Source organism: Littorina saxatilis, linkage group LG9 (assembly GCF_037325665.1).
Source record: "Littorina saxatilis isolate snail1 linkage group LG9, US_GU_Lsax_2.0, whole genome shotgun sequence".
Classification (NCBI taxonomy): Eukaryota; Metazoa; Mollusca; class Gastropoda; order Littorinimorpha; family Littorinidae; genus Littorina; species Littorina saxatilis.
The window spans coordinates 40,767,051-40,794,597 of record NC_090253.1 but is presented as its reverse complement, the minus strand read 5'-3'; the positions used below and the strand labels follow the sequence as shown (position 1 = coordinate 40,794,597).

Below are 27,547 nucleotides of genomic sequence, written 5' to 3'. Positions count from 1 at the left end.
AGTAATCAAAAATAATAATGTTGCACAGGTAATCAATTTCTTTTCTGAAATAGACATTTTTGTGTTAAGAAAAAAAAATTAAAAATAAAGCTTTGTAATCTCGAGGACGCGTTTTGACAGAAATCGAAAGAGGAGATCACAACAATGGCTACCTCGACGTCTGCAAAGGATCGTTCTGCAGCCAAAGGGGTCGTGGTGTGGGAATGGTTCAACGAATCTGGTAAATGGAGGCCGTACAGCCCAGAGGTTGTTGCATATATCGACAAGGAGGTTGCACAAAATGCTTCACAAGTGCAGCTTGGAATAATTTCACAACCTTTGAAAATGTACACTGTTGACATCCCTTCTATGTGTCAGATCAGGAAAGGAACAGGTACTTTGCTAATATAATTTACCTTTATTGTAGTGTAAACTTTTCCGTTAGCGCGCACAAGTGTACTTCGGTAAAGACTACCTATTGGAGAACGCTTTTCCTTTCGAAAAAAACGCTTGATGAAAAGGTTTAACCGGGCAACTAATTTATGTAAAGCGTCACATTGTCTGACATGTGCTTTCGGAAAAAAATACTTAAATGGGTGTGTGTGTGTGTGTCAAGACAGATACTATGGTAACTGTGTAGATTATGTAACTTAGCTCACAAGAGGCTGAGAATAAAGCAGAATCTTTTTTTCGGTTTTGCTCTCTGTGTGTTTGCTCATATGCACATGTGCACATCCTAGATACTGGGTCACAACTATGGGACATGGACACCAGGAAAAAAAGTAGGACTGAATTGAGTGAAATACTCTTTTTTAAGTGCAAAAGACATGCCTGTATCTTTTTCTGTCAAAGAGAGGACCTTTCATATCGGGGTTTCTTTAGAAATGACAATTAGACACATGCAGTACGCTCTATGTCGTGGGTTACATGGTTTCCACTTTAGGCTTCAATATCCCACAGGAAAGAACTTTAGCTCAGTTATTGCATGTGGCATGTGGACAACATTGATAAATAAATATGCAAACATGAAAGTTTGAAATTACAAGTTTCCATAAGTTAACTAGATCGAAGTAGAAAGTGGAAACCGTAACCCACGCAATTTCCAGGTGCAAAAGTTTTTCTTGTAGGTCAAATGTAGCAACTAGCCTTTTGGGCACCCTTTTGGGTTTTAATACATGATAGAAAGATTTAAGTGAGCAAAAAGTTTTCGATCTGTGCTCACTGGGTTTATGTGTATAGAGATAATACTGTCGTGAGTTACATGGAAACCATAGTTTGTAATGTCTTTTATTTCCAAAGAAAAGAACTAAAACTTGATTATTGCAATTTGCATGTGGACAACATTGATAAATAAATATGCAAACATGAAAGTTTGAAATTACAAGTTTCCATAAGTTAACTAGATCGAAGTATAAAGTGGAAACCGTAACCCACGCAATTTCCAGGCGCAAAAGTTTTTTTTGTAGGTCAAATGTAGCAACTAGCCTTTTGGGCACCCTTTTGGGTTTTAATACATGATAGAAAGATTTAAGTGAGCAAAAAGTTTTCGATCTGTACTCACTGGGTTTATGTGTATAGAGATAATACTGTCGTGAGTTTCATGGAAACCATAGTTCGTAATGTCTTTTATTTCCAAAGAAAAGAACTAAAACCTGATTATTGCATGTGGACTACATAGATAAATAACTATGCATACATGAAAGTTTGAAATTTTCAAGTTTCCATAAGCGACAATCCTAAATGAGAGAATTAATCGATTGTCGATCGTGCGTTGCAGAAGAATCGAAAATTTCATAACGGCGCCGATCATGAGAACACATGTGCTGCTCAAACTTTGCACCAGATCAAGCTTTAATCAGCAAAATATCGCAAAATTCGTCGATGAATATATGCTACAATTGTCAAAAAAGATTTTACAGGTCTCAAACAGTGAAGATACAGCGTGGTCTGTCGTGAGTTACGTCTCAAAAACCGGAAACGAATACGATTGGGTGGATAAATTCTCATTGTCTATTCACATGACCGGGTCAAACGTCATGAATGGAACTTTCCACGGTGTTCCCCCAATCTCACAACGCGTGTGTGATAGGCAATGCGGGATTTGTCGTCTGCTGTGGCCATGCTTTCGTGCATTACAGATGGAAACGAAACAAGGGTGGGGTACATTCAAGCGCGATTATAAGCTGAAATAAATTTGTTTCCTACCGTAGTGCTGTGTTTTGAAAACCTAAATGTTGTTGAAATAAATAAATAATGACTTTGAATAACTTTGAGGTTTCCTTTGTTCAGCAGATCGCATTTTTTGATGAAGTTGAAACCGGAAACGACGGTAACCCACGATTACGTGTTTTCTTTGCCGATCAAACTCCCAGAAGAAGAAAAATAGATGTAATTCTTGAGTGTGTATGTCGAGAATAATGCTTCAGCTGACCCATAAACATCACAATAAAATTCACAGAGCTTTATTCTCCATTATGTACAGCTGCAACACAGACTGGTGTATTTTTGTCCCAGTTTTAGGTGCTGTTTTGGGGGCATTTTGGCTAAAAATTAAATCGTTTAAAACCCACAGCAATGTTTGGAAACCCAAACTTGGTTGTTACAGTAAGTCAAATCCATCCCCTTTGACATCAAAGCATCCCCTTTGTCATCCATTGCTCAGAGATATTGTGACAGTCATTCAAAGTTGACAACCCATAGTATTTCCCAGTATCTAGGACGTGCACACATGTGTTATTTTGCAAGTAAAACGAAAAAGTATAACTATAAGTATCCAGGTTTCCCAATTGCTTCGTTTCCGGCCGATTTATGTGGAGCACCTGATGCGCACAAAAAATATTGGCGGTCTAGAAGTGTCGTCTGCGCAATGATCGCGCCGCTTTCTTGACCGCCAAGGACGACCACGCATGTTGTGAGACGTCATTCGTTAGACCTCAATAAAGGTAGAACTAGAAAAATAAAAAGAATGATAGAAAATGATAACAAAAGAACAGGTGTGATGCTCTAATTAGCCAGGTATGGTTGTGTTTTTGTGTGTGTTTATTGGGGGGGGGGGGGGGGTGTACTGAATTTTCTTTTATTGAGTCTTAGTGTATGGACCCAACATGCAGTTACACTACAGGGATGACAAAATAAAATGTAGTAGCACTTGTGTGTTTGGTTAGACTTTACTACTGGCAGCAAATTTATGCTTTTCTTGCAGAGAAATACTACTGTGACACAATTTCTGAACAACCAATTAAGATTGAAAAACCCCAAAATGGTGGCAGTCATCAAAACAGTTGATTTCCACTAATAGCAAAAGGTTAAAGATACAGCAGTCCCTGCAATGTACCCCCCCCCCCCCCCAGCCATGCTCCCTCTGTGGGCAGAGAGGTGTCACTGTCAGCTAAAATTGAGGCCACCTGCTCTCACTCAGAGCAAAACCATGCAGTTGACTGTGTCTAACTTTTGACACTGATACTAAGATGGGGATGAAGTGGCTGGTGATCAACAAAGCAAGAAAACTGAAGGGCTCACAGATTAGGTAATGACTCACTGCCACTGGTCAAGGCTGAGGGGAAAAAAGAATGGCTTTGTTAATCTTGTCAATGAAAGAGGTTACACACAGAAACGCGACTGATGCTGAGAACTGAGGCCGAATTTTCACTCCCTTTCTCTGAGGGCCTTCAGCGAATGTAGCTTCTGTTGATTATGACCAAAAGAAAAGAAAAATAGCATAGTGCAGTTTCATGTTGGCATCTTCACTTTTGAAAACAAGAAAGTGCATGTATTCCACTCCTGACCAAAACTACCCCCCTCCTGATGGGTACACGTGCACTCATGTTAACAGAGGCTGTCATCAAGCCTTTGCGGCTGTCACCTTTGTCAATCAATCAATCAATATTAGGCTTATATCGCACGTATTCCGTGGGTACAGTTCTAAGCGCAGGGATTTTTAAAAAAAAATTTTTTATGCAATTTATATCGCGCACATATTCAAGGCGCAGGGATGCCGTGTGAGATGGAATTTGTTTACACAATACATCACGCATTCACATCGGCCAGCAGATCGCAGCCATTTCGGCGCATATCCTACTTTTCACGGCCTATTATTCCAAGTCACACAGGTATTTTGGTGGACATTTTTATCTATGCCAATACAATTTTGCCAGGAAAGACCCTTTTGTCAATCGTGGGATCTTTAACGTGCACACCCCAATGTAGTGTACACGAAGGGACCTCGGTTTTTCGTCTCATCCGAAAGACTAGCACTTGAACCCACCACCTAGGTTAGGAAAGGGGGGAGAAAATTGCTAACGCCCTGACCCAGGGTCGAACTCGCTTCCGAGCGCAAGTGCGTTACCACCAGGGATCGCGCTAGCTTTTTAAAAAACGCGTAAGTCATATGCAACGAAACGAAAAAAACGCGTCACGGACCAATATTTTTGCGTACTACGAAAACACGTACAGACACAAACAAAACACGCACGAAAGACTTAAAGACACTCCTTACCTAAATACGGCGAGTTTTCCTGTCGAACTCCGCGCACGCCTGTCGAATAACACCCCTGCTGTCTCCAACCTTCGGGCCTTGCGAGTTTGTTTCCCGCTCTAATACGACTAGACACACTTTCCGCCTTTTGGAAGCGCGAGATGGGAGAGCAGCTAATGTCTGTTTCATTATCCGACAAGACATTATCTGGTAATACCCTCGTTACGTTCGTTTGCGATACTTCGATGCAAAAAGAAACGGACTTTAGTTTTGACGCGCAGATTTCATGTGTGTCGTCACTTCTCGAGCCCTATAGTCAGTTTCAGGATCGGGTGATTATTAAGTCAGAGCAAAAGCGCTGCGTGAAGACAAGAAAAAGTTACAATATTTTTGCGTATGGCTTACGCGGCGCGGCGAAAAAAACGCGTCAGCGACTTTTAAAATGCGTCAAATACGCAAAAATCATGCGTAAACGCGATCCCTGTACCACCAGGCCACCCAGGCCACCTTTGTACCAAGAGCCGGACTGCTCTGTTATCGATTTTGTTGTGGTGAAAATTTGACGATGGTCTGTCCGTACATTGCAGTTATGACCTGCTGTTGGGACTGAAAATTAGTGTCCACGCGCACGTTTTGCAGGTGGCCATTTAACTTTAAGGGGGGGGGGGGGGGGGGGAAATATAGAAGGAAGAGACTCTGTCCCGAGCAAAAGTGTCGGTACATGTAATAATAATAATAAATAATTTGTTTATAGCCCAAGTCCCGGTTCACAGCTCCAAGCGCTTTACAATTCCAATAAAAACACACACACACATGATATACAAATCATGACATAAGAAAATACAAACATCCGGAAAATCACACAAAGAAAAGATGCGCGTCTCGGAAATCCATCACTCTGTTACACCTACCAGTCAAACTCAGCCTAAAAGTAAAACACCCTGAGCACTTACAATTTATGTGCAGACCTGCTAGTGCCTTAATATCCCCCTTTGTGTGTACACGCAAGCACAAGACCAAGTGCACACGGAAAAGATCCTGTAAGGCCTAAAAAAAAAATAGGTGTGGTTACGGTAACCCGACCTACCCTATTTTTAGGGGCCGACCCTATAACTTTTTATTACATTTAGTCAACTTTTGACTAAATATTTTAACATCGAGGGGGAATCGAAACGAGGGTCGTGGTGTATGTGTGTGTGTATGTGTGTGTGTGTGTGCGTGCGTGCGTGTAGAGCGATTCAGACCAAACTACTGGACCGATCTTTATGAAATTTGACATGAGAGTTCCTGGGATTGATATCCCCATACGTTTTTTTCATTTTTTTGATAAATGTCTTTGATGACGTCATATCCGGCTTTTCGTGAAAGTTGAGGCGGCACTGTCACGCCCTCATTTTTCAACCAAATTGGTTGAAATTGTAATCAAGTAATCTTCGACGAAGCCCGGACTTCGGTATTGCATTTCAGCTTGGTGGCTTAAAAATTAATTAATGACTTTGGTCATTAAAAATCTGAAAATTGTAAAAAAAATATTTCTTTTATAAAACGATCCAAATTTACGTTTATCTTATTCTCCATCATTTGCTGATTCCAAAAACATATAAATATGTTATATTCGGATTAAAAACAAGCTCTGAAAATTAAATATATAAAAATTATTATCAAAATTAAATTGTCCAAATCAATTTAAAAACACTTTCATCTTATTCCTTGTCGGTTCCTGATTCCAAAAATATATAGATATGTTATGTTTGGATTAAAAACACGCTCAGAAAGTTAAAACGAAGAGAGGTACAGAAAAGCGTGCTATCCTTCTTTGCGCAACTACTACCCCGCTCTTCTTGTCAATTTCACTGCCTTTGCCATGAGCGGTGGACTGACGATGCTACGAGTATACGGTCTTGCTGAAAAATGGCATTGCGTTCAGTTTCATTCTGTGAGTTCGACAGCTACTTGACTAAATATTGTATTTTCGCCTTACGCGACTTGTTACATTTGTCAACAACAACAACAACAAAAAAAGAAAACGAGTGCAGAAAACGCAATGAAAGCGAAAGCGCCGGAGTCGCACACTTATTTCCCTGGCAAGTAGGTTTAATTTGTACACATTAGAAAAAAAAGTTTAAAAACTGAAAAAAGTGATTGCCTTCCTTCCTACCCTATTTTTTTGGCTATGTTACCGTAACCACACCTATTTTATTTTTGGCCTAACCCATGTCAGAGTTCGGTGGGTTATAGAACATGAAAATACCCAGCATGCTTCCTCCGAAATGTGGCCTGCATGGCGGGGTAAGAAAATGAGTCATACATGTAAAAATCCACTCGTGCAAAAAAACATGAGTGAATGTGGGAGTTTCACTTTCAGCCCATGAACAAAGAAGAAGAAGACATAAAATTTGGCATGAAAAAAATGAAATGTTATTTAACAGGTATGAATGTCTGGTTGCAGCCACTTTCGTTTCCAGTATTTTGAGATTATTCATTGTAAAATACAGTTTATTTTTGATTGGCGTGGTCCTTGTACACACATTGCATCTTTTCTTTCAGGAACCTCTAGGCCGCTGAGGCGTGTGATCTACCCGGAGCACTCCCCGCCCGCCCAGCAGGTGATGTGGGAGTTTGAGGGGGACCAGGCGGGGCAGTGGGTGCCCTACGACATGGAGATCTCACACTGCCTGGAGCACGCCCACCAGGGCGGCCACAAGATGCTGGACATGCACTCCCTCTTCCAGATACCCTACTCTGTGCACTTCACCACTATGCAGCAGGTGAGCTCAGGGCAGGGATGGCCAAATCTCAACATTTTAACTCGCCAGCCGGGCCAGTAGGTCACTAGCCCGGCAGAAATGTCGCTGGCCCGGTACATACCACAGTTGATTTGCTCTGTTTATATGGATTTAAAACTAGTACAACCAAAAGGGTCGCCATCCGGGCGAGTTGCCAGGCGGTTTCTACTAACCTGGCGAATTTTTACTCGACCCTGGAGGCTGGGTGGACGATTTGGCCATCCATGCAGGGTTAAGGGTACCCAGACCTGGGAACCCGTATGATTTTGACGTATATTGTATGTATGATTGTCTTGAATCAGTAAGGTCAGTGGAAGAATAAATACCACGAGAAAATTTCCAAGACTACTTTTCTTCACAAGCGCATCCCAAAGCTGATCCAGTATTTTAACACATGATGACAGTTTTTGTCAGTAAACATTGAAAGAAGCATTTGTTTGAAATGTTTTGATAAACTTAAGTAACGGTGCGACAGAAGCATGTTTGAATCATGGATGTTCAAATACTGTGTGGAGTACACTAATTTTTCTGAAAAATATACCAAGTGTGTTTGAGAATACTCCAAGTAAAAAACTTGGGTTCCCAGGTCCTGGTACCTATAAGTGGAGGGGATAAATTATAGCTCAGTTCAGTCAACTGTGTGCAGACTCTTCCACAGTTTCAGGTGTCTGAACTCCCCTGTGTGCACGTATGCGCACAACAGATCCAATGCACACAGCAACATTTGTGGAGCTTGCTAAAAAATAAGCTGTTTGCTATCCACAATAGCTGCAGAGTTTCCTTGATGAAATTCCCGAAAGGACAAAGAAGTGTATCAAATACCAAATTATCCTCCTGGGTCAAACATCTCATAAATCACCACAGACCCTTCCAGGCTTTTACCTGGAATAATCATTTGACAAGTTAGATAAAGCTTTCATATTTTATGCTGGATAATATATATGTTTTGAATCTCGGGTGGCAGTTACTGTTTCCAAATTGCGCTATTGTGTTCCACGCTCAAATGAGATGTTGAGAATTTTGAAGGTAGAGTCAATGAGTTCAAAATAACTCGGCTGTTAATTCAGAACTATGTTGCAAGTTTCACAGAACCTGACTTGAATGAAATAACAGGTACGGATGAACACAGGCAGAGCGCGGCAGATCCGTCGGTCTCCGCTGCAGATGCCGTACCCCTCGGCATCCAAGTCACCGAAATTCCTGAGCAGGTTCAGCACTGTTCTGCCAGCCTTCACCTTACCCCCTGCGGTCACTCAGCGGGCCTCGACCAGTGCAAGCGCTGCTCCCAACTTGTCCAGTGCAGGAGCCAGTGGCAGCGGCACGCAGAAAAGGATGATGATGTTGTCAAGCTCTGATTCCAGCTCCGACTCTGACGACAGCGGCATGAAGCGGAGAGCGAGGACCAGGCTGCACAAGAAGATGAAGAAGGTTCACATCCGCGGAGGGTCTTGGGGGAAGAAGTCCTCCTCCGGTAAATCAGCCGCCCCTCCCAGTGCTACGCAGACCGCTGGTGGCTCCATCTCGTCTTCTTCTTCAAGTGAGGATTTTTGTGTGTGTTGGGGGGAGGGGGGCTGTGTGCTTTTTATGGAGGAGCTGCATGTGTGTGGCAGGGGATATATAGCAAGTAGATATATATATATATATACTAGAGGAATACCCGGCATCGCAAGACAGAGACGGACAGCGTGGCGGTTCACCACAATCACCTTTGAAGGCGAAGTCCTCTCAAACGGGATTGAGAATTTTAGAGCTTATTTGTAAGCCTTATATTAACTGTTATGGCTTCTCAAAGGCCAGAACATACAGACAGACAAAAGCCGCCAGACCCCATCACAAACAGAACTCTACAATCCACAGGTGTTGCCTCCACACACACACACACACAGAAGCCGTATATATCTATCTATACATATAAATATATAGAGATAGATGACAGTGGATTTTTCGATAAATAGATCCGACCTTTGCACTTTTACAGTGAGGACAACTTACGGGTACATGCAAGGAAAGCCCACAACTTCTAAGGCGAACAACTCTGCAGAGTCTGCTGTGAAGGGCGATGGTAGTCTCCCTGTCACACTCGACCCCCTTTGAATGAACTTTGTCCCCAAAGTTCCGAACCATGGACCCGCCAAGCTTAGGTCCCTCCCAGGTTGGTGGAATGGGAACAGCACGAAAATGATTCAGTGGCCTGAACATTTCATGTCGAGTCCCATCCCTGTCGACGACGCCAAATGTAACCGAGTGCCGAAACACCACAATCACCTTTGAAGGCGAAATCCACTCAAACGGGATTGAGAATTTTAGAGCTTATTTCTAAGCCCTATAATAACTGTTATGGCTTCTCAAAGGAAGGCCCGAACATACAGACACACCAAAGCCGCCAGACCACATCACAAACAGAACTCTACAATCCACAGGTGTTGCCCACACACACACACACACACAGAGAAGCCGTATATATATATGTATATCTATATCTATAAATATATAGAGATAGATGACAGTGTATTTTTCGCGTGGCTATAAATTGATTCGACCTTTGCACTTTTACAGTGAGGACAACTTACGGGTGCAAGGAAAGCGTTCTGGACAGTGCAGTGACATTCTAAAAATAGTAACGTAGTAACGGGAATATGGATTGATGCCACACGAAGGAAGGGAGATAAACGCAAAACACTGGAGAAGATAAGGAAGAGTTACTGGGAATGGATCTGGGAAGATGAACAGAAAAACCAAAATCGGTTCAGCGCTGCGCGCTGAGAGCACGTGTTGAAAATTCTCATCGACCAGGTTGTGTCCGGGGTGTACCTGAAGATGCCCACCAAATTTGAAGCAGATCCATCGAGAACTTTGGCCGCGCATCGCGAACACACACACACACAGACAGACACAAGTCGTATATATATATATATATATATCCCATGACCTCCCTTCTTTGTCTCTGTTACTTCAGTATGGGTATATATGTTGTATTTTTATAGCTCAATAAATACATCATGGACTCAAAAAAATATATGATAGTGCAGATTCCGATTTGGGCGAAGAACTACTTTGCTCCCGACCTTTGACCTCGCGCCGAACAATGTGACACATTTGTATGAAGTTCCAAAATCGTATTGCACGGCTCAGAAAACCATATCAGTTGCACGCAAAAATGAATCTCAGAACTGATCTGATGTATGAGATGCAATAAGCAAACGTTTCTTTCATTATGAAAGCAATGCAGGTAAAAAAAAACGAACATTCAACTTACAAGATAACCAGATGCTAGCGAACCAAAACAAAAACACGAGTACCCTCCCTTGCTTCGTTAGCAGACGACTTTTGAGAATCTGTCAGACCGTCCTTACCTGGCACGGTTGGGCTTCGCTATCAATTATCGGCTGTTTCACGTGTTTTGCGAGCAAGTCTACTCTTTTGCCTGGCTCTGCAGTAAGTCCACATTGGCGATGAAGGTATCCGAGAACTTAACATGTGTGTATTTTTCCGTAATCCAGTCATATTCCTTCAAAATGCAATCAATCGGCGGTGACAGACGTGTCGGTCGCGTTTTCCTCACACCTATACCAGTTTAAGTTCATCCATGCAAACACACTCGCAAAACAGTTTATCACGTAGATACATTTCAAATAGGGAGCAAATGGTTAAATCTAAACCTACATATTTGTTCCCTAAAATTTGCTTCTCTGTCAATAAGCCTAATTACACACGTTCGAGAAAAACAACGTGGAATCGATTCTGAATCGAGTAAGCCAAATGGGTCCCAAACCCGTTTCGCCCGTTCTGCCGACCTGAAACGCAAAACAAAAGAATTGTGCGCTTCAACTAAATTAATTTCTATACGACTTCATTACTTTCTTGCAACTTATGAACCTTTACTTAAAGCTTTTAAATGGTCTGAAAGTAGTGTTACCGCGTACTTATCGATGCACTCATTCGTTTTATTTTTTCAGCGACGGTCACTTAGTTTAAGGTTGCAAAAGGGCTAAGTCTCGCTGGCAACACTGTTTTACACTCCACAGATCGCAACAGTGCCGCTAGTAGTCTACACTTTGTGTTTGATGGTAGAATGGGATATATACAGATTACAACACGAGTGGTTTTTTATATGGCTTGTATTTCAGTCAAGACCCAGCGGGAATATCAATCGAGAGCCACTCGCCAGAGGCTCGTGTCTCCCGATGATATTCATCCGCTGGGTCTTGACTGAAATACAAGCCATATAAAAAACCACTCGTGTTGTAACCTATACATATATTGATTGATATATATTGATATATATCTACTTGCTGTTTTCGTAACTTAAGTCAGCATTGTTTTCTTGAAGCTACACATCAGCTGATGTGTTTTTGATTTGAAAGCAATTCAACTAAATAATAATAGAAACTAAGGTATCAAACAATAGTTTTGACGGCAGGAGTTAAAAGATAAATACATAATTATTTTGATGGGGAGAATTGGAATTTTAACAGCAAAAATAAATCTTCCATAAGAAGCATGGAAGAGTGCAGGTGACTGAATCAACTGTGGTTTCCATTTTGTTTTCCTGTGTTTTTTTGTATGCAATTCTTTTGTTTGGTTTCTTTTTTTTCAGATTCCAGCTTGACAGGGTCAGCCTCAGGGTTGATGGCACCGACGCCATACCGCATGCCCAATGTGTCGTTGGCCAGTGCCGGCCCTGCCATGTCCCTCAACCTCATCACCTACCCTCAGCCACTCGGTGCAAACCTCAGCCAGGGCTTTCCCCCCATGGCACACATGCCCCCCTCCTCCTCCCAGCCACAAGCTCACTCACACCAGCCTGCTCCCTCATACCATTACAACACACAGCAGGGTTTGCAGCACAGCGTTTTGTCTCTCACGCATCAAGGAAATCCTCAGGCTTCTTCTCAGCACCAGGGGGCGTCACAGTCCCAGTCCCAGGCGCATGTGTCTGCTTCGCAGGCTGGCAGTTACATTTCTCCCGCTCAGTCTCAGAGTCACTCCCTGGGAGCCCCGTCAGCGGCACACTCGCATCACACCACACACCACTCACGGCTGAAGGTCAGTCAAGGCTACATGAGCCACAGTCAGGTACCACCGCCCAGCACTTCTTCGTCGTCCTGGATGGGAATTCCCACCACCATGATGCCTGCGTCCAGCTTACCGTCAACCTCCAGCATGCATTCGTCACTCATGGCGCATCCGCTGACCATGACGGCGACGGCAATGTCTGGTCAACCTCTCACCGCCCACTCCGCAACACAGCTGCAGATGGCGTCCGGAATGACGTACCAGGGACCTCTGACCAGAAACCGCCTCCACAAACAACAGCAGGTCGTGGGGCCTGGCGCTGCTGGCAGTGGTGGTAGTAGTAGTAGCAGTGGTGGTGGTGGTAGTAGTGCAGGAGGAGGAGGGATGATGGGGGGACAGGTACTCACCAGCGGAATGAACGGTGTCCACTCGATGATCGGTCAGATCCCGCACTGCTACTCTTCGTCTCAGCCTCATGGCTACCCGGGGTCAAAATCTGGAGCGTCGCAGCCAGGGTCTCATCTGAGCATGAGTTTGCGACACTTGCAGCAGCAGCAACAACAACAGATGCAGCAGCTGCAGCATCAGGTGCCCAGCATGGGGTCGGGGTCGGGGTATCCGTTCAACCTGTCGTCTTTTGTGCCCACCCTGGGTCTCAACATTCTGCCTCAGTCCGCGTGAGTAGCTCAAGTGTTTTTGTTTTGTTGTTGTGTCTTTGATAGTTTCTTTGTTAGTTGTCCTTTCTTTGAAGATATTGCTGTCTGATAGAAAAAAAAGAAAAAAACCTGCTGTCTCACATTTTGACAGAGATTTTGCGCACAACCCTGTGTCCCCCAATACGAAGCTACATGCAGCTCAATCAGCCGACAAACACCAGAGATCTAAGTGCAGACAGAAGGACAAACGAACAGTCAGCCAGTGAAACATATACACCCCCCATTTAAGTGGGAGGAGAAAAAAAAAAAAAGTTTTATAATTGTATGCAATTCCGTGGAACACATGTTTGTGCTTCCCACCCCAATCCCTTTGTGTGTTTGCATGTGTTTGTTTGCATGGCTGTGTTTCACCTCCTCCCCCCCCCCCCCCCTCCTCCCCCCCCCCCCCCAACCATTGTGCTTCCCACCCCAATCCCTTTGTGTGTTTGCATGTGTTTGTTTGCATGGCTGTGTTTCACCCCCCCTCCTCCCCCCAACCATTGTGCTTCCCACCCCAACCCCAACCATTGTGCTTCCCACCCCAACCCCAACCATTGTGCTTCCCACCCCAACCCCCAACCATTGTGCTTCCCACCCCAACCCCCAACCATTGTGCTTCCCACCCCAACCCCAACCATTGTGCTTCCCACCCCAACCCCAACCATTGTGCTTCCCACCCCAACCCCAACCATTGTGCTTCCCACCCCAACCCCAACCATTGTGCTTCCCACCCCAACCCCAACCATTGTGCTTCCCACCCCAACCCCAACCATTGTGCTTCCCACCCCAACCCCAACCATTGTGCTTCCCACCCCAACCCCCAACCATTGTGCTTCCCACCCCAACCCCCAACCATTGTGCTTCCCACCCCAACCCCCAACCATTGTGCTTCCCACCCCAACCCCAACCATTGTGCTTCCCACCCCAACCCCAACCATTGTGCTTCCCACCCCAACCCCAACCATTGTGCTTCCCACCCCAACCCCAACCATTGTGCTTCCCACCCCAACCCCAACCATTGTGCTTCCCACCCCAACCCCAACCATTGTGCTTCCCACCCCAACCCCAACCATTGTGCTTCCCACCCCAACCCCAACCATTGTGCTTCCCACCCCAACCCCAACCATTGTGCTTCCCACCCCAACCCCAACCATTGTGCTTCCCACCCCAACCCCAACCATTGTGCTTCCCACCCCAACCCCAACCATTGTGCTTCCCACCCCAACCCCAACCATTGTGCTTCCCACCCCAACCCCAACCATTGTGCTTCCCACCCCAATCCTCTTGTGTTTGCATGTGTTTGTTTGCATGGCTGTGCTTCCCCCACCTGCCCCCTTCCCACAACAAGCCATGTCTATGTCACTGTCTTTCTCACTTATGCATTCACTCACAAGAATACATCGGTTCCATCACTCTCTGATCAGGATCGGTTTGATCTTAGTAGGGGACAATGTCTATTGATCCTATGTGTGGGGAGGGGGGGTTGGGGCTTGCAAGGAAGACCACCTTTTGCCCCCAGCCTCATGAATTATGCATAAGCTATCAGCTGAGGCCCATCAAACTTTCTTTATGGAAGCCGCCCAGAAATCCTGCTCAGCTGGCTTTCATCACACAACAGGAATCAGACCTTTTTTTCCCTTTTGCTCTGCTGGGGAGAGTCAGAATAGGCAGAAGAAATTGGAACCATTTTTGAGTCACTTGAGAAAAAGTGACTCTATGTAATCGGTCAGTGTTAGTCCGTCCGGCCGGCCGGCCGGCCGTCCGTCCGGCCGGCCGGCCGTCCGTAGACACCACCTTAACGTTGGACTTTTCTCGGAAACTATCAAAGCGATCGGGCTCATATTTTGTTTAGTCGTGACCTCCAATGACCTCTACACTTTAACGATAGTTTCGTTGACCTTTGACCTTTTTCAAGGTCACAGGTCAGCGTCAAAGGAAAAATTAGACATTTTATATCTTTGACAAACTTTTCTCGGAAACTATCAAAGCGATCGGGCTCATATTTTGTTTAGTCGTGACCTCCAATGACCTCTACACAATTTTATCGATGGTTTCGTTGACCTTTGACCTTTTTCAAGGTCACAGGTCAGCGTCAAAGGAAAAATTAGACATTTTATATCTTTGACAAAGTTCATCGGATGTGATTGAAACTTTGTAGGATTATTCTTTACATCAAAGTATTTACATCTGTAGCCTTTTACGAACGTTATCAGAAAAACAAGGGAGATAACTAGCCTTTTCTGTTCGGCAACACACAACTTAACGTTGGGCTTTTCTCGGAAACTATAAAAGTGACCGGGCTCAAATTTTATGTGAACGTGACTCATTGTGTTGTGAATAGCAATTTCTTCCTGTCCATCTGATGCCTCATATAATATTCAGAACTGCGAAAGTGACTCGATCGAGCGTTTGCTCTTCTTGTTAGATCTTTGTGTGTGTGCTAAAACACAGTGTAGTGAATATTTTAAAGTTACGTCAAATGGGACAAAGAATGATTAAGAATGCACATCAGATTTGAAAGGAAACTTTTAAATGTACATGCTTGTACAATTTAATACAACCAGATTAAAAGGACACTCCAAGAACACATGCACACACGCACACACTCACACACCCACACATACATATATACACACACACACACACACATACACACACACACACACACACACACATACACTACACACATACACACACACACACACACACACACACGTGTACACCACAAAGACACAGACACCAGTGCACGAGGTGACATTGCAATATTGATTTTGCCATAATTATATATTGTAAAGCTAGGTGAAGGGGAAAAAGAAGCCATGATAAAAATTATAAAGCATGCTGCCAGTGCCTGTGGTTAGACTTTCGCTGCAGCATGTAGAGATGAAAATCATGGAGCAATTTGAATATGTATCGAAAATGCTTGGAAAGAGTGGGGGGGGGGGGGGGGCAGATAAGAAGGGAGGTGACACCCATGCGAGTGCTGTTACAGATTGTGGCATGGCTGTGCCGAGTTTGTCTTGGTCCATTCTGTTTGGCATGTCAGTCTTCAGATTGAGCGGCAGAAATTCTGACTGTAATTAGGCTTGCAAAGCTACAGGAAGCAGTTTGCTGCGTCATGCTTCAGAGAAGCTCTTCTACTTCTAGAAATACTGGTCAATAACCAAGTGAATGGATAGTGAGACGAAATGAGTTTGAAGACTGGAGGATTTCTGGTCTTGTTTTTAACCTATAGAATCCAAAGGACGTCAGTATGAAAGCCTTGTGCGCAGTCAAGAACTGGAAGCAGCGGCAAAGGTTTGTCGTGGACTTGAGCCTATCTTCTTCTTTTTCTTTGTTCATGGGCTGAAACTCCCACATTCACTCATGTTTTTGCACGAGTGGGTTTTTGACTCACATGCGAAGCAAAAGTGAGTCTATGTACTCACCCGAGTCGTCCGTCCGTCCGTCCGGAAAACTTTAACGTTGGATATTTCTTGGACACTATTCAGTCTATCAGTACCAAATTTGGCAAGATGGTGTATGGTGACAAGGCCCCAAAAAACATACATAGCATCTTGACCTTGCTTCAAGGTCAAGGTCGCAGGGGCCATAAATGTTGTCTAAAAAACAGCTATTTTTCACATTTTTCCCATTTTCTCTGAAGTTTTTGAGATTGAATACCTCACCTATATATGATATATAGGGCAAAGTAAGCCCCATCTTTTGCTACCAGTTTGGTTTGCCTTGCGTCAAGGTCACAGGAGCTCTTCAAAGTTGGATTGTATACATATTTTGAAGTGACCTTGACCCTGAACTATGGAAGATAACTGTTTCAAACTTAAAAATTATGTGGGGCACATGTTATGCTTTCATCATGAGACACATTTGGTCACATATGATCAAGGTCAAGGTCACTTTGACCCTTATGAAATGTGACCAAAATAAGGTAGTGAACCACTAAAAGTGACCATATCTCATGGTAGAAAGAGCCAAAAAGCACCATTGTACTTCCTATGTCTTGAATTAACAGGTTTTTGTTGCATGACATGGATGAACATGTATTTTGGTAGGAAAAATGTGTAAAGCAGTTCTTAGTGTATGATGTCATTGCTATGTAAAGGTCAAGGTCAAGCATGTGAGTCGTATGGGCTTTGCCCTTCTTGTTACGTGTAGATATGATGCCATTCAGGCAGCCATACGCCACTTTCGGGGGTTCAAGCATGCTGGAGGATATTTGTGTGTTTCCATAACCCACTGTCACTGAACTCGGACAGTGCGCACTTGGACTTGTGCTTGCGTGTAGAGGGGGGGGGTGGGGGGAGGGGGGATGGGATAAGGCACTAGCAGGTCTGCTCACTAGTTAACCTGGGAGATCGGAAAAATCTCAACCCTCAACCCACCAGGCGCCCAGGATTTGAACTCACGACCTTTCGATTAGGAGGCCAATTTCTTATCCACTAGGCCACTGCGCCCGTCATAGTGACTAGTGTCTTTACTTTTGTGTTCTTCTTGTTCTTTGTTCTACTGGCCAGTTGTCTACCAAGGATTCCAGAAGATGGGCTGTCCGTTAGAGGTCATCTGTGTATTCCCAGAATTTGGTTATGTGTTGCAATGCGAAGAACAACTCTACGCTGAGATGTGCAGCTTAATTTTGATCATTCTCCTCGACTGTTTCAGATTACTGTTACCAGGCTCAAGCAATGCTCAACAACACATGCCATCACACCCTTCAGGTGAGTTTCCCACTTGCACAACTGTGTGGAACAAGGATTTAACAAAAATAAATGTTAGTACTGTAGTATTTTTTGCAGGATATTGCAGATCTATTCAAAGCCTAGAATTAGAGGCTTTTTTTTTATATTAATAATATTAAGTATATCATTTGACTTCAGCTCTAGAACAAATCACAGTCAAATATGTCTGGGTTGTTGATATTGTGTAGCATATTGATGATTGAAAAAATCACTCAAATAATCTTCGTGGAAAAAGCTGATTTTGCAAGGCATTTAAGTGAATTTTGGTGCAAGTAATGTATAGATCTGATTTTGGATAGAGGCTTTGAAACAAATTTTTTTGAAATGTGTCTGAATTGTTTTTTATTATGTTGATTTGTGTGTGGCATTCACGCATACATGTATGTGTGCGGACATTTGCATGAAATGCAGATTTTCTGTGGCTTTTGAGCAAAGGAGCCAAAGTGTACATATCTTTTTTTTAAAGGGTGTTGGAAACCAATTGGGTCAAAAAAAGTTTCAGGTAAGGGAGGGAAAGGTGGGCTTGGTAGGGGAATAGGAAACACTGATTTTTTTCTTGGCCTTTTTGTTATGTGAACAGTGGGTTCCTCGAGAGGCCAGCAGCATCCTGCCAATTTGCCTGTGACAGAGACGCTGCCAGATGAGAAGAAGATTATTCTGCCCAAACTGAAAAAGACCAAGCATAAACGTGAGTAATGCGTGTGACGGTGTGTGTATGTCATAATGTGTGTGTGTGTGTCACTGTGTGTGTGTGTCACTGTGTGTGTGTGTGTGTGTCACTGTGTGTGTGTATGTGTCACTCTGTGTGTGTGTGTCATCTGTGTGTGTGTCACTGTGTGTGTGTGTGTCACTGTGTGTGTGTGTGCCACTGTGTGTGTGTGTGTCACTGTGTGTGTGTGTCACTGTGTGTGTGTCTGTGTGTGTGTGTCACTGTGTGTGTGTGTCACTGTGTGTGTGTGTGTCACTGTGTGTGTGTGTGTGTCACTGTGTGTGTGTGTGTGTCACTGTGTGTATGTGTGTCACTGTGTGTGTGTGTGTCACTGTGTGTGTGTGTGTGTGTGTGTGTCACTGTGTGTGTGTGTCACTGTGTGTGTGTGTGTCACTGTGTGTGTCACTGTGTGTGTGTGTGTCACTGTCTGTGTGTGTGTGTGTGTCACTGTGTGTGTGTGTCACTGTGTGTGTGTGTGTCACTGTGTGTGTGTGTCACTGTGTTGTGTGTCACTGTGTGTGTGTGTGTGTGTCACTGATTGTGAAGAGGTGCATCACAGTGTGTAAGGATTTTCAGTGTCATATTGTAGCGATATGTTTACTTACATGGGTTGTCTTTTCTACCTTCCCAGCCAAGTCAGCAGAAGACGTGTTGAACAAGTACATGGAGACAGTCCCACCGCAGGAAGAGGTGAGAATGCAGTGCAGTGGAACTCCCCTCTTACCACCTTCAAATATCTAAAAAAAAATAATTAAAAAATCAAGTCTTAAAAGAGTCTTTAATAGAGGTAGATTTACAGAGGCTATAAACAGAACATCATTCTGAAAAGAGAGGGTCTTAAATTGGAAACCCCCTTTTGATACCTGAACGAACCCCCCGCGGGTTAGGGGGGGTCCCATATTGGTTGGGACAGAAAGAATTTACCCGATGCTCCCCAGCATGTCATAAGAGGCGACTAACGGATTCTGTTTCTCTTTTTACCCTTGTTAAGTGTTTCTTGTATAGAATATAGCCAATGTTTGTAAAGATTTTAGTCAAGCAGTATGTAAGAAATGTACTGGAAACTTGCATTCTCCCAGTAAGGTCATACATTGTACTACGTTGCAAGCCCCTGGAGCAAAATTTTGATTAGTGCTTTTGTGAACAAGAAACAATTGACAAGTGGCTCCATCCCATTTCCCCCCTTCCCCCGTCGCGATATAACCTTCGGGGTTGAAAACGACGTTAAACACCAAATAAAAAAAGAAAGAAAGAAAGATACCTCAACATCGGACAAATCAAGGTCTCAGAAAAAGAGAAATGGGGGGGGGGGGGGGGGGGGGGTTGACAAGGGGAGTTCCACTGTACTTTCAACCAGAACGTTTCTGCTGAGTAGGTAAAAGTGCATTGTTTTTTGTGTGTGTTAAAATTTCTTTCAATATATTTTCTTGAATTTAGCTGTTCAAACAAGTGGGATTTATGGGGTGTTACTGCCTTTTTATCTACTTCTTTCAGAGCTCAAGGTTTCAGGCTTGGTGACTCGGGTCAGTATTCAGGTTAAAAATAGATGAAAATAGCTGACGATTTCAGATGTTTAGATGTGGGTAAAGTTGCTTTGTGTTTGCTGTGTGTTTTTCTTGAAAATTGTCTTGAATTTAGCTGTAAAACAAGTGGGGTGGGGTTGTGAGGTGGTACTGTCTTTTTATCTACTTCTCTCAGAGTTCAAGGTTTCAGGCTTAGTGAATCAACTCAGTATTCAGGATAAGTGAAAATAGCTGATATTAGATGTTTAGATGGTTCGCGAAAGTAGCTTAAGGTTTCAAATGGTTGGATATTTGGTACTGGTGAACAACTTAAAACAATTGCTGTGCTTTTATTGCCCAGGACTGCAGTATATGCTACGACACCCTGACGGGTCCCTCCAGTTACGGCGAAGGCAAGCCCGGCCAGTTGGACGTCATTCAGCTCAACAAGTGCAGTCACCGCTTTCACCGCCTCTGTCTGCTCGCCATGTACGACAGTTCCCATAAGGTCAGTGTATGAATATGTTTGTATTTTATGTCAGTTGGACGTCATTCAGCTCAACAAGTGCAGTCATCGTTTTCACCGCCTCTGTCTGCTCGCCATGTACGATAGTTCTCATAAGGTCAGTGTATGAATATGTTTGTATTTTATGTCAGTTTGACGTCATTCAGCTCAACAAGTGCAGTCACCGCTTCTGTCTGCTAGCCATGTACGATAGTTCTCATAAGGTCAGTGTATGAATATGTTTGTATTTTATGTCAGTTGGACGTCATTCAGCTCAACAAGTGCAGTCATCGTTTTCACCGCCTCTGTCTGCTCGCCATGTACGATAGTTCTCATAAGGTCAGTGTGTAAATGTATGCAATAGACACATTCTGGAAATACCTAACTTTTTGTATGAGTTTTGGAAGAGTTACTTTTCTTTATTTTCCCTTGCTTTTCTGTAGAAACACTGAGGCAAGCTATTCGTGAAATTGTAGGCTTGCCTCAGTTTTTCTATGGAAACAAGGAGAAGCAACTCTTCCACAACCCCTGTAAACTTGAGTTTAGAGTTATTGCCAAACATCATCTATTATGAGGTATTCTTCCCTTTGAAGGGAGGTAACTGCAGTGTTGTTTAGCAGAATGAATTGTCTTGGATTAGGTCCTCTTGAAAAGAGTGTAGCTGAGAGAAAGACAAATAACGTTTGATCAAAGTAGATTTAAAAAGAAATTCTCATCACTTTTCACCTTCAGTGCCCTGCAACCTGTGAGACATCATTTCATCTTTGGAGCCTGATATTTTTGGGGTGAAGTCGACCTAACACAGAACACAGTCTACTTCACGAAGCTCGCTGCACGGAAGCTTTGGTACTGAACTTTCAACCGTTTCGTTTGTATGGCCATGTTGGGTTTGATGCGTGCATGCCTGGTTTTCTCCTGTAGATGGGTGTCGGCACAGAAGGTCTGCCCGCTGTCCTCAGCCAACATGCTCCGTCTTCTTGGCAGCTCAAATTTTTTATCGAGGTTCTCTCCTCTAGATCCGCCGTGTTTCGCCTAGGGGCTTGCGCTGCCTAGTTGATAGGGTCACCTCGTAGAGGATGTGGTCATAGACCACACACGGTCGGTCTTGGGATAGGGAAACGTTATGCTAGTCCGGAGGGATTACGCCACAATGGCCACCTCGCGAAGACCCAGGGTCCTAGACTAGGGAGGTCCAAGGGGGAGCACCGGAAGGGCTACCCCTCTACCCGCACCTCCAACACAATCCCTTCCCCTGGTAGCTTCATCCCCAAGGAGGAAACAGAGCTACCTGCAACACCCCGAACTTTCAACCAAAATTCTTTGCGAAGTCAACTTAGGTCTTAAGAGCTGTGTGTAACTATTATTTGTGTAATAATTTTTGTTCAGGGGGACAGCCTTCAGTGCCCAACATGCAAGACAATCTACGGAGAACTGATGGGCAACTGTCCGGCGGGCGACATGGAGTATGACATCATTCCCCGGTCCCTGCCTGGTCACCCCCCCCACTGTGCCACCATCCGGGTCACTTACTACATCAGCCCTGGCATACAGGTGAGTGCAGGTTGCACAGCATTTGAAGTGCATTCGCTTGGTGGAATTAGGCAATACAGTGTGTTACCCTGCTGATCCCCGCCCTTTTGAGACTTTTGTTTTCAAGATTTTCTGTTGATAGATTTGTTGGGATTTTAAGACTCCTTCCGGCGGGGATGTAGCTCAGTCGGTAGCGCGCTGGATTTGTATCCAGTTGGCCGCTGTCAGCGTGAGTTCGTCCCCACGTTTGGCGAGAGATTTATTTCTCAGAGTCAACTTTGTGTGCAGACTCTCCTCGGTGTCCGAACACCCCCCCGTGTGTACACGCAAGCACAAGACCAAGTGCGCACGAAAAAGATCCTGTAATCCATGTCAGAGTTCGGTGGGTTATAGAAACACGAAAATACCCAGCATGCTTCCTCCGAAAACGGCGTATGGCTGCCTAAATGGCGGGGTAAAAAACGGTCATACACGTAAAATTCCACTCGTGCAAAAAACACGAGTGTACGTGGGAGTTTCAGCCCACGAACGCAGAAGAAGAAGAAGAAGAAGACTCCTTCCTCATTTTCTCAGATTCTCTAGGTCCTAAAAGGGGGGATTTCCTTGTACCACTACCTGGGTACCAGGCATATTGCTAAGATAAATCTACTTTCTTCTGTAAATTTGCAAAATTACCTCCAAAATTCGGCTTTATATTTGAACATTGAAGGCAAGCCTTGGCATCACCTTCATCCCGCTGGGAAAAAGTTTTGCAGATTTACCAAGATGACAGCAAAGTTTTCAGCAATCCGAAAAAAGTTATGCTGACTGCCGAATCTTGTTGGCCAGTTTCTTGTTGATGTGAAAGTTTGAAAAAGTTTAAGCAAATTTTATTTTTGTAATGGTTTTTGTTGACAGTTATATGAAGTCTTATATCGCGCGCGTATCTCCAGACTCGGACTCAAGGCGCAGGGATCTATTTATGCCGTGTGAGATGGAATTTTTTTACACAATACATCACGCATTCACATCGACCAGCAGATCGCAGCCATTTCGGCGCATATCCTACTTTTCACGGCCTATTATTCCAAGTCACACGGGTATTTTGGTGGACATTTTTTATCTATGCCTATACAATTTTGCCAGGAAAGACCCTTTTGTCAATCGTGGGATCTTTAACGTGCACACCCCCAATGCAGTGTACACGAAGGGACCTCGCTTTTTCGTCTCATCCGAAAGACTAGCACTTGAACCCACCCCCTAGGTTAGGAAAGGGAGGGGAAAATTGCTAACGCCCTGACCCAGGGTCGAACTTGCAACCTCTCGCTTCCGAGCGCAAGTGCGTTACCACTCGGCCACCCAGTGAGGTGACAGTATTGCTTTAAAAAGAAAACTGTGAATGACAAATGTTTTTTTTTATTTTGATCAATTTCAGGGCCCAGAGCATCCCCACCCAGGCCAGAGGTTTACTGCAAGAGGTTTTCCACGCTCTGGTTTCCTACCTGACGACAACAGAGGGAGAAAGGTACTCTTTCAGTGATGCGAAGCCATTCTTACAGTTCAGCAAGCTGACAGTTTCATTAATGATAATATTCGTTAGATCGAGACAGTCATTTTTCTCCGAGACAGCGCTAGCGGTTGAGGGAAACAATGACTGTTGACTTCGGTGTCAAATTTTGGTCAAAGTACAAATGATATTTATGTATCCATCAAGTTTAGTTAGAATACCTTTTATTTTTGACGACTGAGCGCATACAAACATGCATTCTTCCGTAATCTCGGCTATCTAAGCTGCTAGTCTGCCTCTGATGTCACATGGCTAAAAAAAAATGAAATCCAATGTTCAAGCGATACATTGCATTTTGATATTGTAGACTGTATGAGTCGGAACATGTATTGTCTTTGGTATTGGGAAATGCCATTGCTAATATGAAATGAAACGGTCAACATTTGGTTTGACAGCCTTTCTTCTAACCACTGTTCTGTAAAGAGAAGTCACGCCATGTCAGAAAGCTTGCTCTGTTCTCTGTCTCTGGTTTAAAACTCTATTGCTTGTCTAAAACTCAGAGACCAGCATTTGGTTGGAGAACCTTTCCACTAACCACTGTTCTCAAGATATGAAAAGTTACAATCTGTCTCTGGTCTTAAACTCCATTGCTTGTCTAAAACTCAAAAGACCAAAACTTAGTTGTACCTTTCCTTTAACCACTGTTTAAGATATGAAAAGTTAAACTCTGTCTCTGGTCTAAAACTCCTTTGCTTGTCTAAAACCAGAAGTTGGTTGGAGAACCTCACTTCTAACCACTGTTCTCAAGATATGAAAAGTTACACTCTATCTCTGGTCTTAACTGCAAGACCAGCACTTGGTTAGAGTACCTTTTTTCTAACCACCGTTCTCAAGATATGGAAAGTAACACTCTGTCTCTGGTCTAAACGCCAAGACCAGCACTTGGTCAGCTAGCTGAGAACCTTTTGTCTAACCATTGTTCTCAAGATATGAAAAGTTACACTCTGTCTCTGGTCTTAACTGCAAGACCAGCACATGGTTAGAGAACCTTTTTTCTAACCACTGTTCTCAAGATATGAAAAGTTACACTCTGTCTCTGGTCTTAACTGCAAGACCAGCACTTGGTCAGCTAGCTGAGAACCTTTTGTCTAACCATTGTTCTCAAGATATGAAAAACTACACTCTGTCTCTGGTCTAAACTCAAAGACCAGACTTGGTTAAAGAACCTTTCTTGTAACCACTGTTCTCAAGATATGAAAAGTTACACTCTGTCTCTGGTCTAAAACTCCATTGCTTGTCTAAAACTCCAATACCAGAAGTTGGTTGGAGAACTTTTCTTCTAACCACTGTTCTCAAGGTATGAAAAACTACACTCTGTCTCTGGTCTAAACTCAAAGACCAGATATGGTTGGAGAACCTCACTTCTAACCACTGTTCTCAAGATATGAAAACTTACACTGCTGTTTCTGTTCTCCTGCAGATTCTCAAAATGATGATGATGGCATTCAGACGCAGACTCATGTTCACCATCGGCCAGTCGGCCACCACCGGCGAATCGGACACGGTGACTTGGAACGAGATTCACCACAAGACGGAATTCGGTTCCAACGTGAGCGGTCACGGTTACCCTGACCCAAACTACATGGACAATGTCACGGCTGAACTGGCACTCAAAGGCGTAAACGAACAAGATGTGTAGCAAACGAGAAGAACAACAACAAGATGTGTGATACTGATAGTACCCCAGGCTAAGCCGCGGAAGGTTTTTGTGGACACTGTTTGTGAGACTTCGAAACAAGACAGGTTTATTTGTGAAACATTTAATTGACTTACGCAAAGATGTCATTTTGATTTATTTTCTTCTGCAAATTTATCAAAATGGCCATGAAAGTTTCAGCGAATGTTCAAAGTTTAAAGCAGTGTGTTGGGTCCCCTTTCCGCCAGTGAGAGAAAGGTTCGGCAGATCTGCCAAAATGATGGCTAAGTTTTCAGCGATTTGAAAGAAGTTTCCGCATTTTGCCAACTGCAGACACTGAATGACATCCTTAATTGTTACAGTACAGAACATTCACAAGACCATCAACCAAGGGGTCTGTGAAGTGAACAAACAACATACAAACAAACATACATACATATAAACAAACATACATACATACAAACAAACATACATACATATAAACAAACATACATACATATAAACAAACATACATACATATAAACAAACATACATACATATAAACAAACATACAAACATAAACAAGTATACATGTACAAACAAATAGGTATACAGTAAGGATAAGATGAAATGTGACAATTTGTGCATCGGAAACCATTTGGATTCTTGTAAGATTGCATGAAGGGAAGTGTGAAATATTTTTGACTCACATGCGAAGCAAAAGTGAGTCTATGTACTCACCCGAGTCGTCCGTCCGTCCGTCCGTCCGTCCGTCCGTCCGGACGTCCGTCCGGAAAACTTTAACGTTGGATATTTCTTGGACACTATTCAGTCTATCAGTACCAAATTTGGCAAGATGGTGTATGATGACAAGGCCCCAAAAAACATACATAGCATCTTGACCTTGCTTCAAGGTCAAGGTCGCAGGGGCCATAAATGTTGCCTAAAAAACAGCTATTTTTCACATTTTTCCCATTTTCTCTGAAGTTTTTGAGATTCAATACCTCACCTATATATGATATATAGGGCAAAGTAAGCCCCATCTTTTGATACCAGTTTGGTTTACCTTGCTTCAAGGTCAAGGTCACAGGAGCTCTTCAAAGTTGGATTGTATACATATTTTGAAGTGACCTTGACCCTGAACTATGGAAGATAACTGTTTCAAACTTAAAAATTATGTGGGGCAGATGTTATGCTTTCATCATGAGACACATTTGGTCACATATGATCAAGGTCAAGGTCACTTTGACCCTTATGAAATGTGACCAAAATAAGGTAGTGAACCACTAAAAGTGACCATATCTCATGGTAGAAAGAGCCAATAAGCACCATTGTACTTCCTATGTCTTGAATTAACAGCTTTGTGTTGCATGACCTTGGATGACCTTGACCTTGGGTCAAGGTCACATGTATTTTGGTAGGAAAAATGTGTAAAGCATGTGAGTCGTATGGGCTTTGCCCTTCTTGTTTGTTTGTGATTTCTTTGTTTTGTTTATTTTGCTGTGATAAGAGTCACTTGCCATTTCACTTTGTGATGAAAGGGAGAAAAGCAGTGAACACCCCCAACCCCCCACCCCCTCTCCAACCTCCCTCCAATTGAAAAATGTTTATGATTTATAGCTCGAAACCGAATTCCATGACTAAGAGTCTGCCAGTTTACTTATCTTGCTCATGTGTAGATATGTATGTTCTAACAAGTAAGAATCATAAACAACCATGGAGCCCCCGCGGGTTAGGGGGAAGAATTTACCCGATGCTCCCCAGCATGTCGTAAGAGGCGACTAACGGATTCTGTTTCTCCTTTTACCCTTAAGTATTTCTTGTATAGAATATAGTCAATTTTTGTAAAGATTTTAGTCAAGCAGTACCGTACTTTCCGGGTGACAAGGCGCTACAGCGCATAAGACCTTCTTTTTAAAAAAAAATGTAATTCAGTCACCCATTGGACGCAGGGGTCTGATAGGGCGCACCAAAATTGAAAATGTATACCGGTAACAAACGGTCGAAGAATGCAAATCGAAAGATCGAAAATGACACTGACAGTCACACGCAAGCATTCACACAAAAATCGTGAAAAAGCAAAGATAACAAGAAATATTAAGCACTGTCCTATTTGGTAATTAAGGGTTCACCTGTACGACTGTCTGACTGCCTGGTGGTTTAATCGCCTTCATTCCCGGAAAATCCAGAGAAGTCCGAGTCCTCCGTATCCGAGTGGAAAATCGCCCTCATGGCTTCGTCTGTCATCGCCGGATGTGCATTCGTGTCAGTAGGGTCGTTCTCATTCTCAGAAGAAGGGGAGTCAAGGTCGGCACTGTCGTCTGCTACAATTTCAGCTTTCTGAAATGCTTTGATGATCACACGAATTGGGACCTCTTCCCAAGCCTGTACAACCCATGAAGCAACTTCAGCAAGGCTTGCGCGTCGCATTCTGCCGGTTTTCGTGAACGAATG

At 43.5% G+C, this 27,547-nt stretch overlaps 1 protein-coding gene across 1 annotated transcript; it reads left to right on the top strand.

Annotated features, from left to right (window-relative positions):
• The first annotated feature begins 142 nt into the window (after nt 1-142).
• Nucleotides 143-25,790, top strand: LOC138976092 (E3 ubiquitin-protein ligase DTX1-like). The gene is made up of 11 exons (XM_070348912.1): nt 143-373; nt 7,001-7,221; nt 8,353-8,776; nt 11,837-12,932; nt 17,610-17,665; nt 18,267-18,374; nt 19,027-19,085; nt 20,259-20,405; nt 21,789-21,953; nt 23,347-23,436; nt 24,899-25,790. The coding sequence occupies exons 1-11, from the start codon at nt 145-147 to the stop codon at nt 25,115-25,117; spliced, it is 2,814 nt and encodes a 937-aa protein (XP_070205013.1). The 5' UTR covers nt 143-144; the 3' UTR covers nt 25,118-25,790.
• The last annotated feature ends 1,757 nt before the right edge of the window (nt 25,791-27,547 follow it).